At 34.1% G+C, this 16,649-nt stretch overlaps 1 protein-coding gene and 1 pseudogene across 2 annotated transcripts in view; one reads left to right on the top strand and one right to left on the bottom strand.

Annotated features, from left to right (window-relative positions):
- LOC6039388 (nuclear protein localization protein 4 homolog) overlaps positions 1-9,662 on the bottom strand; it is a 48,117-nt gene extending 38,455 nt beyond the window's left edge. For both annotated transcript variants that reach the window (XM_038265920.1, XM_038265921.1), the window contains exons 1-5: positions 9,324-9,662; positions 7,744-7,893; positions 7,378-7,685; positions 6,592-7,319; positions 6,375-6,535 (exon numbers count right to left, since the gene is read on the bottom strand). In XM_038265920.1, the coding sequence (XP_038121848.1) occupies positions 6,375-6,535; positions 6,592-7,319; positions 7,378-7,685; positions 7,744-7,893; positions 9,324-9,344 (1,368 nt within the window). In that variant the 5' untranslated portion in view covers positions 9,345-9,662. The remainder of the gene's footprint in view (positions 1-6,374; positions 6,536-6,591; positions 7,320-7,377; positions 7,686-7,743; positions 7,894-9,323) is intronic.
- Positions 9,663-9,977: 315 nt separating this feature from the next.
- LOC119768928 lies at positions 9,978-16,448 on the top strand (annotated as a pseudogene).
- The last annotated feature ends 201 nt before the right edge of the window (positions 16,449-16,649 follow it).

The following is a 16,649-nucleotide window of genomic DNA, read 5'->3' as shown; positions in this document are numbered from 1 at the left end:
AGTGTTCCAAACAACTTCCAACAAGTTACGCACTTTAGGCAATATCGATTAAAATGTTGGGCTGATTAAGGGGGTGTTAATGGGCGGCGAGATAATGGGTCGGCTAGCGTTTGGAATGGAAATGGGAGATTTATGCAACGTCAATAGGCCGAGCGGGGAAAATAAAAGCCTTCGATTTTGTGATTCGGATTCGGGTTCTCAATATGTAGATTTTCACAGCAGTACTACTTGTTAACCGTTAATTTCAGAAGAGAATACTTATCAATACTTATCAGAACCCGTGAATTGTCAATACAAAAAAAAACTCTTTTGTAAGGAGCTTGGACAATCGACATTTTGTATAATATTCATGTTTCACATAGTTAAACAAAGTGGAAACTGACCACTTTTTTCGTTTTTTTCGTATTCTATGCAAAAATGTTATTCGGCCCATTGTAAAAACATGAACTTTGTAGTGGCATTAATTTCGGTGGGATTTTGTTTTTTTTCCAAACATGAGCACCCAAGTAACATTTTAGGCATTGTCGTAGCTGTTACAACTGCTTTGAAACATATCAGTCAAAACGAACATTAACCCTCTACTGCCCAATTTTTTTTCGAAGATTTTTATTTTTCTCGTGTTGAGAAGGTCATTTTAAGCAACTTTTTTTTTATTTATTTTTTTAAGTATTTTAATTTGCTTTTATCTTCTTTGGTTTATCTTAAGTTTTGGTAGTATTTGGCTTATTTTACCACCTCCAATCATTACTTTTTGCCCTTTTATTTTTTTCATATTTTACAGTCACTTTTTTTATTTTTGCTCTGGGACATTAGATAAATTACTGCATACTTCTTTTTATTTAAGGTGGTAGATGGTGTCCTTCAATGATGGTTCTGAATTCAGGCTCCAGAAATAGTAAATTGAAAATCGCTAAAATATCACACTGCATCGATTTTCGACGCTCTATCTATTCATCTTGACAGAACTCGTCTATCTCCAACCCTCGAAAAAATAAATTCCGTGGAGATCGAGTGATGTTCGTGTTTGGTAAAATTTTGTCAAATTTTGTGTCGCGTCGTTCTCAGCTCCCCTGTATCCGATTTTGATTCTTCTGAATGCAGATGAAAGCTAGTGCGCTGAACCTGGGCGAGTTGCCGCTCAAATTTTGAAATATCCATCTGTTTTCGGATGTGGCCAGACTTAACAACAAAATACACAGTTTTCAAATGAAAATATGGTCAAAATTTTTCATTTTCATATCTTTTATTTAACTCAAAAATTGCATTTTTCGAGCTCTACAACCTCCCAAATTTTCATCCAGATTCATAATATGTTTCTGGAGTTAGAGCCGTTTGATTAACCTACCATAAGAAAAAAATCCCTAAAACAAGGTAAAAGCCCACCTGGTGACCTTCGCCAACATTTTTCGTTTCTAATTTTATCCGAAATTTCTTCCTACATTCATAGTACATACCATGAGTGAGCATCTGAAACAAATTTGACATCGATCGGCAATCCCGATCAATTTTTAGAACGTAAATATGACGATTCAGCATGAATTTGAATCGGAAAAATCGCTAAAAAATCACATTGCATCGATTTACGACACTTCGTCGCCAAGTCGACAAGTTGTCAAGTTGAGCTTCGAAAACTGACACGAGAATGCTGGCGCATATATTTTGTGGCTCGAGATATACTCGTTTGTAGTAGCTTGTCTACCGATGTTTCCTACAACATGTAAGATATCGCAGCTTTTCGATTTCTTTTGCCCTGTCCGTTTTTGCATAACTGTCCAATGTTTATTCAAAAACTTTTGTGTCATAGGACATTCATCCGGCTACAAATAATTTGTTTCCCGTGTGCTCCTAAAATCGCCTTAAAGTAGGCTTCATTTTGTCGTGATGTCGTAAGTTTATTTAACAGAGTTCATTGGATTCCATTAGGAGCTTTCTAAGCTTTTCATCGTTTATATCGTTTTCAAAGTTTTCAATGCTCACAACGTCCATCACTATATACCTAAGGTATCGCGATAGAGTGTGTAGTGGTGCGGTTGTAAAAATAGCTATATCTGACTCTCTCACTTTTGTAGATGCTGAATGGCAAGCTCCCCACTGTAAGGTTAACTCGGTTTTGCTTTGCGCCTGCTTTGTTCGGTTTTTGGGCTCGTACCAAAACTCGAAAACCAAAACGCGGTGTGCGTCGTCACTGGCGCATAGGAAGCTTGTCATGCTTGCGTTTGTCATAAACGCTTGTTTGATTAAGAATTTGTACGATTGAAAATATTCTTTTGGTTAAAATTGCGTTTTCAATTTCTTTTGGAAAACACATCATTAATAATACCTTGCTTTCATCATAAGATTTGTTGTATCATCATCATCATTTTGTGCTGACGTTATAAATAAACAATGTCGATGTTATGAATTGAAAGAAGTTATATTCTTTAGTAAGAAAGGCTCTATCTCACCCCTGGTGGGATTAAATCGCATTTTTGATTAAAACATTCTGAATCAAGATTTGAATGTTTTTCAAAAACAAAGATGGCCGCCAAATGGCCGATTGGGGATGATGCCTTCCAGAGCCTTAAAGATAGGAAATGCTAGCAAAAAAAAAAAAACTCGGCCAAACAAGTCATATTTCCAACCTTAAAATTTTCTAAAATTTTAAGAGTACTTCATTCCAATTCATTTGAAAGATCAAAAATTGGCTGAAAAAAAAAAGATTTTTGGCGAATTTTTAGATCGAAGCCCATCTAGAGGCAGGGTTGGGTTCGTAACAAACTCCCCAGAACCCCGATAAACCAATCTTAAAACCCAAAAGGACCTCCGCAAAAGGTTGTTACGGCCTATTTATAAAGCCTGCATAGGAGCTCAAGGCTTTACAATAGAATCTTAACAACCTCCTCAAAGCCATCATAAATTCATCATCATAAAACCTAGAGTGACATTTCATACGTCTTCAAACGTCTTATACCAAACAGGTTTTATTTCGACAAAGAAATAAATCTTCGCGTTGCCAAATGATAAAATGAAGAAGGTTTGCAAAAAGGGCCATGATGAAATACAGGATGTTGGAGGTAATTGAAATAATTTGAGACCTTATTTCTCTCGTTTGGTGGCTCAATTTCAGCTGCAGTTAAATTTTTATCGATGAATGTGAGGAAGATAGAGCCAAAAAACTTGTATGGCTATTAGGATGCTGGTTCCAGTTGGCGAACTGAGCCCAAATTTTAAATATGAGCTGGCGCTCTGCCCTCCAATTTTAAATGAGATTTAACTCGTAAAAATGTATATTTTTGGGGCATTTTGGCCACCAATGCATTTACCAAAAACACCACTGGCGTGTAGGCCAGATCCTTGCGCATGTTTTGGTATGTAAAACGTTGGAATTTTGAGCATCCTATAGCTCGGTACAGGTCTTTAAAGTTTGGCATTTTTTTTTTCGAAAGATTGGCCCCAGTAAATTAAAATCGTCACCGTCGTGCTAGCTTTTGGTACGTGCATTTTGGACCAAATTGAGTTAAGACCACCATTTTGTGCAGCTCACAATGCCTCATATTTTGACCTTCACAGATTCCCAAAATTCGATTCCAATCCTGAGATATTGAATAAAAACCAAAAAAAGCTCCGAAATTTTTGTCACTTTGCATATGAAAGAAGTTCCAATCTTGTCGTGCTATCTGACACACGAAAACGCGTTTAATTAGCTTTAATTAAATGTCAATGTTCTGACCTGCCAACATTAGAGGCACGCTGGAATTAGATGCTCTTCCCCTAAATGATTTCAGTCCAGACTCGATTATCCGAAGGCCTCGGAAAAAATCTATTCGGATGAGTCTGCGATTAGCAGAGAAGCGAGTCAGACGTGCGTCCCTCACACACCAAAAAAAGTGCTAAAAACTGCAAAAAATGCCTCACGGCAAGAAAAAGAGGCGGTCCACACCGAGTCTGCGATCAGCAGAGAAGCGAGTCAGACGTGCGTCCCTCATAAACCAAAAAAATGCTAAAAAGTGCAAAAAATGCCTCACGGCAAGAAAAAGAGGCGGTCCTCACCAGCAGGATCGGCAGATTTGAAGAAGCTAAAGAATGCCGAAGCGCTACCTGCAAAGCCAGGCAGTTTGAGCAAGGACGCTCAAAAATTGTCTGGAAACCAGTTCGCTACCCTCCCTGTGGACGTGAGCGAGAAGGAAGAATTTGAAAGACGGGAAAAGTTGCCACCAATTTTTGTGAAAACATCGTCATCGGATTCGGTGCGAAAGTGGCTGACCGGGTTTATCAAATCTGGTGCTTTACGAGCATCCATTCGCCTGTGTGCTGATGGACTGAAAATTCTGCTACCTACCAGAAAGGATTACAACTACGTTCGGGATTTTCTGAACAACACAAAGATTGAATACTACAGCCATGACGATCCAGGTAAACGCCCCATGAAACAGGTCCTCCGTGGCCTGTATGACATGGATGTGAGTGTGCTGAAAGAAGAGCTCAAAACTCTTAAGCTGAACGTGATCGAAGTCTTCAAGATGACGAGACACAACAAGGACATCAAGTATCGTGATCAACTGTACCTGGTTCATCTCGAGAAAGGATCGACAACGCCGTCTGAGCTGAAAGCAGTTCGGGCAATTTTCAACATCATCGTGACTTGGGAACGTTATCGTCCAGTGCACCGAGACGTGACACAATGTTCGAACTGCTTGCAGTTTGGGCATGGTGGAAGGAACTGTTTCATCAAGAGTCGTTGTGCCACCTGCGGAGGTGAGCACAAAACTCAAACTTGCGAAACAATCAACGAGAACATTGAAGCGAAATGCTTCAATTGCGGCGGCGACCATTCTACCAAGAATCGGAGCTGCCCAAAACGTGCTGAGTTTGTAAAAATTCGGCAGCAAGCGACGACGAGGCACCAACCAAATCGTCGCAAAACATCACCAACTTTCCCGGACGTGGATTTTCCTGCTTTGGCGTCACCTAGAGCGGGATCTGTTCGAGTGGTTCCAAATCTGCAGCCATTGCTGTTGAATCGGCGGCAAAAAGTTGCAGAGAACACAACACCTCCTGGCTTCAGTCAGCAACCGAGGGAAAATCAACCAGCATTAACGAGTGAAGGCAGTAGTGACCTGTTTTCACCACAAAAACTTCTGACCATTTTCATCGAGATGACAACAACACTGCGTGGTTGCAAAACTCGTGAGAACGCTTGGAGGATTTATCTTAAAATACAGTTCGTAGTTTACTCGTTCTAATGATTTTGAATATTTCAATGAATTTACTTTTTTAGTTTTAAGTAAGGATTAGTTGTTAAAGTGATTTTTTACCCAAATTTGAAGTAAATAAATGAATGTGAACAGTTAATAATAAAACGAAAAAATATAACAAAGATGAAGAGCATTTAGCCATACCACTTAGAATGTAAATGAAACGTTATTATTATAAGAAAGTTCAATAAAGACATATTTAATTTCAATTTCTCTTCGGATATTCAAAACTTCGAATAATCGAATCACGATTTTTTTTATTTTTCGCTGCCTAATTTTTGATTGTCTAGCTTTAGTATGACCCCTAAAATAAGCTCAAGTGATTTTAAAATTTAAAATCCAAGATGGCAGCCAATATGACGGTGTAAAAATTGAAAAATTGAATTTGAAAAAAAAATTGAAAAAAGCATTCTAAAATGGGGTTGCAGAACTCGAATTTGGTGTTTTAAATAAGAAAAAGAAAAAAGCGTTTTTTTGTGATTAGATTATCCAAAGTCCCATACAAACCTTTGGATAATCGAAACTTCGGATAATCGAGGCTTCGAATAATCCAGTCTGGACTGTATAAAGATTTAGTTTGATTGAAAATGCATTTTAAAAACGCTTTAGATTCTGATTTCATGTCGTTCTAGAGCAACGAAACTGCTCAAAATTTGAGATTCGGGACTACAGTCTAAATAGGGACAGAAATTTTTAAAGCACTCAAAAGCTTGAAAATTTAAAACCGATGAATTATTTTCGTTTCATTAACCGATTCGCCCATGACGGTATTTTTATACACATTGTGTTGCATTTGACTTTTTAAGGTGTATTCACATTATAACGCATCCGCAGCCGCAGCCGCATCCGCACAAAATTTGACAGTACGGACGCACAGTGCGTATGCGATTCCTCCAATGCATTTCATATGCAGCCATTCACACTGTTCCGCATCCGTATACGGATCCGTACTGCGGATACGGATGCGGAACAGTGTGAATGGCTGCATATGAAATGCATTGGAGAAATCGCGTCCGCACTGTGCGTCCGTACTGTCAAATTTTGTGCGGATGCGGCTGCGGTATAATGTGAATACACCTTTACACTGTGATATCACCTTGCTTAATTCGGACACGGCTAAAATAATCAAGTGGCACCTACCTTATAGTAGACATCCGGAACGTACTGCTTATCGGACGACTCGCGTATATATCCCAGCTCCGGCGCATCCTTGGTCGGAATCAAACAATTATCCCGCACCAGAGCCATACACTGCGCCGAAACGGCATATCCCTCCATGTGCACCTGCTTCTTATCATCACCTAAAAGAGAGGGAAATTTAGGTTATGTTTTCTTCTGGTACAGAAGCCTTTCTCACCAGTTACACAAACAGTTACAAACTTTGACCCAAACAGCCCCTTCGAGGCGTGCTTGCAGCGGTTGGGATACTTGTTCTGCAAGTGGCCCGCCAGAATGCACTCGTGAGCGGTCAGGAAGTGCGTTTTGATGCCACGCACGTGCTTCACCGTTCCGGCGGCGGCATTTTCCGCCAGCAGATCGGTAAAAATCCAGCCGACACGCTGCAAGCCCAACTGACGAGCCAGCTCTTCAATTTCCACGGCATGTTCATCCTCCAGCAAGCGGATCGAGTCGCGGTTGCTCTCCTGCGGTGGCTCGTAGATGGCGGCCACCCGGGCACGGATTCCCAGCGGTACATCCGGATGTACCTCGTACGTACCGAACAGCATCCCGATGCGCTGATGGCCGGTGGTGCGCCAATAGTTCAGGAACCGCTCTACGATTCCGGTGTTTTCGAACATGACGTTGTCAACGTGACGGTACGTTTGCCGGTTGAGCGTGATTGCCGACGGCTGACACTTGGAGCAAATGCCCTTGGGCCACGGCGGATGGTCGCGGCAGCCCATCTTAATCTTGCAGTTGAGATCTTCCAGCGCAACGAACTTGCCGCGGTCAACGCCGGATGTGAGCTTCTTCAAGTACGAGTGGAACGAAAAGTGCTTGATCTTCTGTTCCTTGAGGTAAGCCTCGTCGTACGGTTCCAGGGGGGAGCAATGCACACAGCACCCGTTTGAATTGTGACGGCATCTGCAACAGAGAAAAATACTCATCACCGAAGCTCCAAACCTATCAACAAATCCCTTACAATTTCTCATCGCGCTTCCGCTGAATGCGTCCGTCTTGCTTGTACAGCTCGATATCGACCGGGTCTTCCCCGTTGAGCAGCGCGGTAGCGCCGCTAGTGCTCGGTGTAGGCTCGCGGCTGAACCCACCACCACCACCCGAAGTCGTCGCTCCCGAGGAGCTGCTCGTGGACGCGATCGATGCTACCGAGGAGCTGCGCTCCGGCGGTTGCTGCTTGGACGTGGACGGGCCGGTAACGCTGCGCAGGTAGATCATATCGCCATGCTTCAGGGCGCTGTCCTTGACCGACTGAGATCGGCTGGAAACGAGCTGGAAATGGAAGATTGAAATGTTACAATGAAGTAATAAAACTTGCCAGCGAACTCACCTCCTTGGTGCAATTCCTCTCCTTGTACAGCGCAAACCCATCGTCAGGGTAGCCGAACGTTGCCTGTACAGCATCGTACAGTTCGCGCAAGGTACCGGTGTCCGAGACTTCGACCCGCTTGGTGCCGTCTGCAGACTGGATTCGGAGCACCTAGAAATGAAGAAGATATTTGAGCAATTCTCTACTAAATCGGCCATTTTCTCGTTTTTTTTATTAGGCTCAAACTTTGTGGGGGCCTTTCCTATGAACAAAGAAGCTATTTTGTGTCATTGAGTCACCCATACAAGTCTCCATACAATATTGGTAGCTGTCCATACAAAATTGGAACGTAAATATTCAATAATCTGTAACTTTAAATAAATTTTCTGATCAATTTGGTGTCTTCGGCAAAGTTGTAGGTATTGTTGAGAAATATTCAGAACAAATAAGTACCTGGAAAAAATGTAGATTTTGAATTAACTTTTTGTCACAAAAACTCAATGACCCAAAATACATATTTTTTATTCTCGAATTTTTTTGGATATCTTTTATGGGACAAAAACCCACAACTTTTAAGCCATAGAAAAGTATGGCCAAACATTCTGCCGCCAAGTTGATTGTTGGAAAAAATCTAAATTTTATACATCAAATTTTTTGGACCTAATTTTTTTAGGTGAAATTGAATTTGCAATTGAAAAGTACAGATTTTCTGATATAATGCCCCGTTTTCAAGATATTGCCACCAAAAGTTTGATTTCAGCGAAAAATTTTAAGCTTTTCGATTTTTTAAAATAGTGACCATGAATGACAATTTCTGGAAATGGCCTTGTTACGCTCCATAATTTTTTTTAAATTTGTATTGAAATTTTGTTACGAGGAAAGGACTTACTCAATTTTTTGCGTTACATAATAAGAGAATGCTCCCTAACAGTATTTTATATAAAAAAAACTAAAGGTAGAAAATATGACCGATTCTGAGAAAACAATTTCTCAAAGTGTCCAAAACAAAAGAAAAAAAGTTGAATCTATGTCAAATTCAACAAAACTGAAGTTTTGAAAAGGTTCAATAAACAAAATTTCCAGTTTTTGTTTTTGGGTGTTTTTGAAACCGCCTTGAGTCAGGGGTATTAAAAAACACCCAAATAGCAAAAATAAAAAAAAATGGGTTTATTGGACCTTTAAAAAAAAACGCCAGAAAACCACTATTTTTATGTTCACGGACGCTTATGAGGTACAACTCCAATGTGCTGGCAACACTGCCAGACGCGAAAAAAAAAAACAAAACACAGCCTTCTGATCTGACAGGTTTTATTTTCTATTTTGATTGAGGTTAGACCGATCCTGATCCCGCAAATCCCTGTTGAAAAAAATTAACAATTCTCTTCCCCTAATAATTTAAAATAACTTTTTATCTTCATCATTTAAAACCATAATCAAACCGAAACTAAATATTACAACCCCCGGTTTCTGATTTGCCATCTCTGTCATTTGGCAGTGACATATCACTTTTCGGCACGTCATTCCCCCTTCCTGGCCACCAGTCTTCTCTTTGCACTGCCAACCGGATTAAACACTGTTAGTCGATGAACGGCTATACTTACTATTTTACTAGCTTTGGACATTTCTAGTCCTCTTCGAGGCTGCTTCTAATCCGCAAATTTCTCGGAGATCTGAATCACAGTTCCTTCACCGCAGCTGATTCCCAAAAAAACAAACAACAAATCGCTCCTTATGTAAGTCAGCGCCCAAATAGTGAGTAAATCCAAGTCAGCAAATCAACTCCGACGAGACGAGCCGCACCGGATTACCGTAATCACTCGATTCAAGCCTGAAGTCACTGAAATTCAACTGCTTTTACGGGCTGCTGTGAGATTGCGAAAAAAAATCACCAACAAAAGCGACCGAAACCGAAACGCAACTGACGTTTCTCTCTGTGCACAGCGGCGGCGGCCGGACAGCTGTCATGTCAAATCTACGAAGTGGCTGCGTGCTGATGGTGGCAGTTTTTTGTTTGCGAAGAAATGAGCGGTGCTGCCAGTTTGAGGGATTGGAAATAATTTTGTTTGTTTCGAAAAAAATCATTTTTGGTTTAGATATTTATTTAGAGTTAGAAGGGGAAATATGGGAAATATACGAGGTGTTTTTCAATCGTTACGTGCGATAACGATGTGAGTTGCGAAGTAAAACGGCGAATTGGAGCTGGAAACAGGGCTTTCTATGGTCTCCGTAGTCAGCTGAGGTCCCGTAGCCTAAGGATGTCTTCAAAAATAACGCTGTATAGGACCTCGACTCGTTACGGACAGGAAGCGTGGACGTTGAGGGATGCCGACCAGAGAGCGCTCGGGGTCTTCGACCGGAGAATGCTGCGCTACAACTTCGGCGGCAAACTAGTCGGTAATCGTTGGCGCATGAACTTTGAGTTGTACCAAGACTACAAACACGCTGATATCGTTAAAGTTACACGCAAAACGGACATTAGGTATAAATTCCTAATTTTTAGTATTTTTTGAACTTATGTTCTAGCTTGTCAAATTATACCTAAAAATTAGTATTTTTTTCTTCCTAAAATTTAGGATTTTTTTAGAACACTGAAGTACTTCTTAAAAATTCCTAAATTTTAGTATTTTTCTTAGTTCTAAAATTGCGATTCACGTTTTGACAAGTCAAAACAAAATAATTTCGTGGCTGTGAGTTGGTGTTCCGCAGTGCTGCTGAAAACTTAGGAACTTTGGCAAGGTAAGTTTTGTGCAGGAAGAAAAGTGGCTCTCCGGTTCTGCACGGAGAACGGAACCCGGAGCATCCTTGTTAGAGGAAGTGTGGCTCGCGTACTTGTGGAAGAGGAGGAGGAGGAGGACGGAACCTTCAACTCCCGGCGGAATTAAAAAAGCCGCCACTTCCCTCTCGTGCTCTGGAGGACGGATATTTGCGGAAGAGCTGGAAAGGGGAAGTATAAACGGACCCCCAACCGTGGAGATTGTGCGACCGTGGCGATTGTGTGAATGAAAAGTTGTATCGAGTTTGAGTTTGACGAACAAATTTTTATCTTTTTGTGATTTGGTTGGACGTTGCGGGTGTGTGTATGTATGCGTTTGTGAAAGTGTTCGTGTGTGTGTGTGTTCGTGTGTGTGTGTGTGTGTGTGTGTGTGTGTGTGTGTGTGTGTGTGTGTGTGTGTGTGTGTGTGTGTGTGTGTGTGTGCTCGTGTGTGTATGAGAGACTGAAAGTGAATGGGTGGGGGTAGACGAAGAGAAGAGAGAAAGAAAGAGAAAGTGGGAGAGAGAAGAGGAGAGGAGAGAAAAAGTGGGAGAGAAGAGGGAATGAAAGAGAGCGAAAATGGGAAAGGAGAGAGAAAGTAGAAAAGGGAGAGAAAGGGGAGTTTGTGAGAGAAGGCTGGAGGGAAGAGCGAAAGAAAATGTGGGAAAGAGATAGGGTGAGGGTAGAGGAAGAGAGAGATAGAAAGTAAAGAGAGAGAAAGTGGGAGTGAGAGGGGCAAAGATGAAGAAAGAGAGAGATAAGAGATATAGTTGGAGAGAGAGTAGGAGATGGAGAGATAGTAGGAGAGGGAGAGATAGTAGGAGAGGGAGAGATAGTAGGAGAGGGAGAGAGATAGTAGGAGAAGGAGAGAGAGTAGGAGAGGCAGAGAGAAGGTGGGAAAGAGAGGTGAGAAAATATGGGAGCGAAAGAAAGGAGAGAGGGTAGGAGAGAAAGAAAAAGTTGAATTGAGAGGAAGGGAAGAGAGAGATAGCAGGGAACAGGAAGAGCGAGAAAATAGAAAGAGAGGGAGAGAGAAAATTTTAAAAATCTCTAATTCCAAACATTTTAAAACTCCAAAAAATCTTATATTCTACAATTCCAAATATTTAAAGATTAAAATGTTGAAGTTGTAAAAATATTAAAATATTAAAATAATAAAAGATATTTAAAAAAAAATAAATATTGAAATATTAAAGATATATTATATAATATTATACAAAATTATAATGTTAAAATATTCAAATCATTAAATATTTATTTTAGGTACGTACATCTATGCAAAATTGTGTTTTATGTAAATAAAAATAAAAATATCATTTAAAATTTTGTTTTCTTCTGCCTGCATAACTCTTGGAATATACCTAATTTAAAAATTAAAATATTGAAATATCAAAATATTAAAATATTAAAATATTAAAATATTGAAATATTAAAATATTAAAATATTAAAATATTAAAATATTAAAATATTAAAATATTAAAATATTAAAATATTAAAATATTAAAATATTAAAATATTAAAATATTAAAATAATAAAATATTAAAATATTAAAATATTAAAATATTAAAATATTAAAATATTAAAATATTAAAATATTAAAATATTAAAATATTGAAATATTAAAATATTAAAATATTGAAATTTTAAAATATTAAAATATTAAAATATTAAAATATTAAAATATTAAAATATTAAAATATAAAAATATTAAAATATTAAAATATCAAAATATCAAAATATCAAAATATTAAAATATTAAAATATTAAAATATTAAAATATTAAAATATTAAAAAATTAAAAAAATAATATATTAAAATATTAAAATATTAAAATATTAAAATATTAAAATATTAAAATATTAAAATATTAAAATATTAAAATATTAAAATATTAAAATATTAAAATATTAAAATATTAATATATTAATATATTAAAATATTAAAATATTAAAATATTGACATATTAAAATATTAAAATATTAAAATATCAAAATATTAAAATATTAAAATATTAAAATATTAAAATATTAAAATATTAAAATATTAAAATATTAAAATATTAAAATATTAAAATATTAAAATATTAAAATATTAAAATATTAAAATATTAAAATATTAAAATATTAAAATATTAAAATATTACAATATTAAAACATTAAAATATTAAAATATTAAAATATTAAAATATTAAAAAATTAAAATATTAAAATATTAAAATATTAAAATATTAAAATATTAAAATATTAAAATATTAAAATATTAAAATATTAAAATATTAAAATATTAAAATATTAAAATATTAAAATATTAAAATATCAAAATATTAAAATATTAAAATATTAAAATATTAAAATAGTGACATATTAAAATATTAAAATATTAAAATATCAAAATATTAAAATATCAAAATATTAAAATATTAAAATATTAAAATATTAAAATATTAAAATATTAAAATATTAAAATATTAAAATATTAAAATATTAAAATATTAAAATATTAAAATATTACAATATTAAAACATTAAAATATTAAAATATTAAAATATTAAAATATTAAAATATTAAAAAATTAAAATATTAAAATATTAAAATATTAAAATATTAAAATATTAAAATATTAAAATATTAAAATATTAAAATATTAAAATATTAAAATATTAAAATATTAAAATATTAAAATATTAAAATATTAAAATATTAAAATATTAAAATATTAAAATATTAAAATATTAAAATATTAAAATATTAAAATATTAAAATATTAAAATATTAAAATAATAAAATATTAAAATATTAAAATATTAAAATATTAAAATATTAAAATATTAAAATATTAAAATATTAAAACATTAAAATATTAAAATATTAAAATATTAAAATATTAAAATATTAAAAATTAAAATATTAAAATATTAAAATATTAAAATATTAAAATATTAAAATATTAAAATATTAAAATATTAAAATATTAAAATATTAAAATATTAAAATATTAAAATATTAAAATATTAAAATATTAAAATATTAAAATATCAAAATATTAAAATATTAAAATATTAAAATATTAAAATAGTGACATATTAAAATATTAAAATATTAAAATATCAAAATATTAAAATATCAAAATATTAAAATATTAAAATATTAAAATATTAAAATATTAAAATATTAAAATATTAAAATATTAAAATATTAAAATATTAAAATATTAAAATATTAAAATATTAAAAAATTAAAATATTAAAATATTAAAATATTAAAATATTAAAATATTAAAATATTAAAATATTAAAATATTAAAATATTAAAATATTAAAATATTAAAATATTAAAATATTAAAATATTAAAATATCAAAATATTAAAATATTAAAATATTAAAATATTAAAATAGTGACATATTAAAATATTAAAATATTAAAATATCAAAATATTAAAATATCAAAATATTAAAATATTAAAATATTAAAATATTAAAATATTAAAATATTAAAATATTAAAATATTAAAATATTAAAATATTAAAATATTAAAATATTAAAATATTAAAATATTAAAATATTAAAACATTAAAATATTAAAATATTAAAATATTAAAATATTAAAATATTAAAAAATTAAAATATTAAAATATTAAAATATTAAAATATTAAAATATTAAAATATTAAAATATTAAAATATTAAAATATTAAAATATTAAAATATTAAAATATTAAAATATTAAAATATTAAAATATTAAAATATTAAAATATTAAAATATTAAAATATCAAAATATTAAAATATTAAAATATTAAAATAGTGACATATTAAAATATTAAAATATTAAAATATCAAAATATTAAAATATCAAAATATTAAAATATTAAAATATTAAAATATTAAAATATTAAAATATTAAAATATTAAAATATTAAAATATTAAAATATTAAAATATTAAAATATTAAAATATTAAAATATTAAAATATTAAAATATTAAAATATTAAAATATTAAAATATTAAAATATTAAAATATTAAAATATTTAACTATTGAAATATTAAAATACTGAAATATTTAACTATTAAGAAATTAAAACATAAAAAAACCAAAATATTTATAAAAAAGATAAATTTAATATTAAAAATATAGATGCATTAAAAAAATAAAATAAAATTTAAATTTGAATATTCATTTTTAGGTGAGAACATTTATGAAATAGTTGTGTTTGATATAAATAAAAATATTAATATCATATAAACCATTGTTTTCTTCTGCCTGCATATCTCTTGGATAATACCTAATTTGATCTTTGATTATTCTTAAGTATAAGTAATTTTCGATCCCTCACGTTTATAGAAAATACTTCAAATTTAGGTATTTATGCCTAGAAATAAGGAATAAATGGTCCGCCATCTTTGATTATACCTGATTATCAGTAATTTTGGATCCCTCACTTTTCCAGAAAATACCTCAAATTTAGATTTTTATACCTAAAAATTTGGAATTATCATGGTCCGCCATCTTTGATTATACCTGAATATCAGTAATTTTGGATCCCTATTTTTTTCTGAAAATACCTCAAATTTAGGTATTTATTCCTAAAAATTAGGAATAATAATGGTCCGCCATCTTGGATTATACCTGAAAATCAGTAATTTTGGATCCCTCACTTTTCCAGAAAATACCTCAAATTTAGGTATTTATACCTAGAAATTAGGAATAATAATGGTCCGCTATCTTGGATTTTACCTAAATATCAGTAATTTTGGATCCCTCACTTTTCCAGAAAATAACTCAAATTTAGGTATATATACCTAGAAATAAGGAATAACCATGGTCCGCCATCTTGGATTATACCTAAATATTAGTAATTTTGGATCCCTCAATTTTTCTGAAAATACCTCAAATTTAGGTATTTATTCCTAAAAATTAGGAATAATAATGGTCCGCCATCTTGGATTATACCTGAAAATCAGTAATTTTCTAAGGGCAAATCACTTCTGATACTGAGGTGTGTATGGAGTGTGTATGTAGTCAGTATCATACTCGATATCGTGCGTATGGTATGGACCTCAATATTAATCATTAACACGAGGATTTATTTCAGTGTGGGAACTTTTGACATTTTTCAACGTCAAACTCTGATGCTGTTGTTTTTATTGTTAGATTAAGTTTGCTTTGCTGGTTGCTGGAGCGTATTCGGGACACGGTTGGCCAGAAGGGAATCGGCAAGTGGACGGCGATCGTTCCTCTGCACCAGGGCGTTCGGTTACGGTGATCGGCGAGGCCGTCTTCGCGCGTTGCCGGTCCGCCCTATAGGAGGAACATGCAAAGGCTAGCAAGCTAGCAAGCAACTCGCCGGCCCGTCCCCCAAGTTAAACGTTGCCGACCGTAAGACGTTCCTCACGTACATCTGCAGCGCCGTGTACTGTGCCAACATCGTCTCGTACGATCCGCAAGGCCTCCAACGAGTACAAGTGGAACCTTAACTTCGATGGAATCGCGTTGATGTGGCGTGGATGTTGCATCATCCGCAGTGTCTTCCTCGGAAACATTCGGAACTCGTTCGTGTGCAATCTGGCGATGTCGCATCTGCTGCTGGACAACTTTTTCAAGAACGCCATCGTGAAGAACCAGCAGTGATGGTGTAAGGTCGTCCCAGTGCCGGTAATGTCCGCCGCGCTGGGCTTCTTCGATGGCTACCTCTCGGAGCGACTGTCCGCGAATCTGCTGCAGGCCCAGCGGGACTACCTTGAGGCGCACACGTACGAGCTGCTTGGCAAGAAATCAAGTTTGTGCACACCAACTGGACCGGCAAGGGCGGCAACGTTTCCGCTACTACTTATCTGGCCTAATGTGACGAGCACGATTCCGCTACATTCCGTTGAACAGAGGACACCGTCTCCATCAATCGTTATTTATTGTTGCCCATTCGGTTAGATTTCGAAATTGTTTTCTTTTTTTGTAATAAAAGTGGTTGTTTAGGATTTTGTCTATTTTTATCTACATTTTGACAAGTATCTACTGATTAAATTCATAAATATTATGATGGCTGGGGAACGGAAATACTATTGGCAAGATGCTGTTGCACAGTTCGTCGAAGCATCCAAATACACAGAACCGAGCACAGAACTGTACCGTTGGGGAAGATTCTTGACCGGAAAGACGGTTCGTTTGACGGGGTTCCC

This window comes from Culex quinquefasciatus, chromosome 3 (assembly GCF_015732765.1).
Source record: "Culex quinquefasciatus strain JHB chromosome 3, VPISU_Cqui_1.0_pri_paternal, whole genome shotgun sequence".
Classification (NCBI taxonomy): domain Eukaryota; kingdom Metazoa; phylum Arthropoda; class Insecta; order Diptera; family Culicidae; genus Culex; species Culex quinquefasciatus.
Note: the sequence above shows the minus strand (reverse complement) of the source record. Positions and strands in the feature narration are given on the sequence as shown.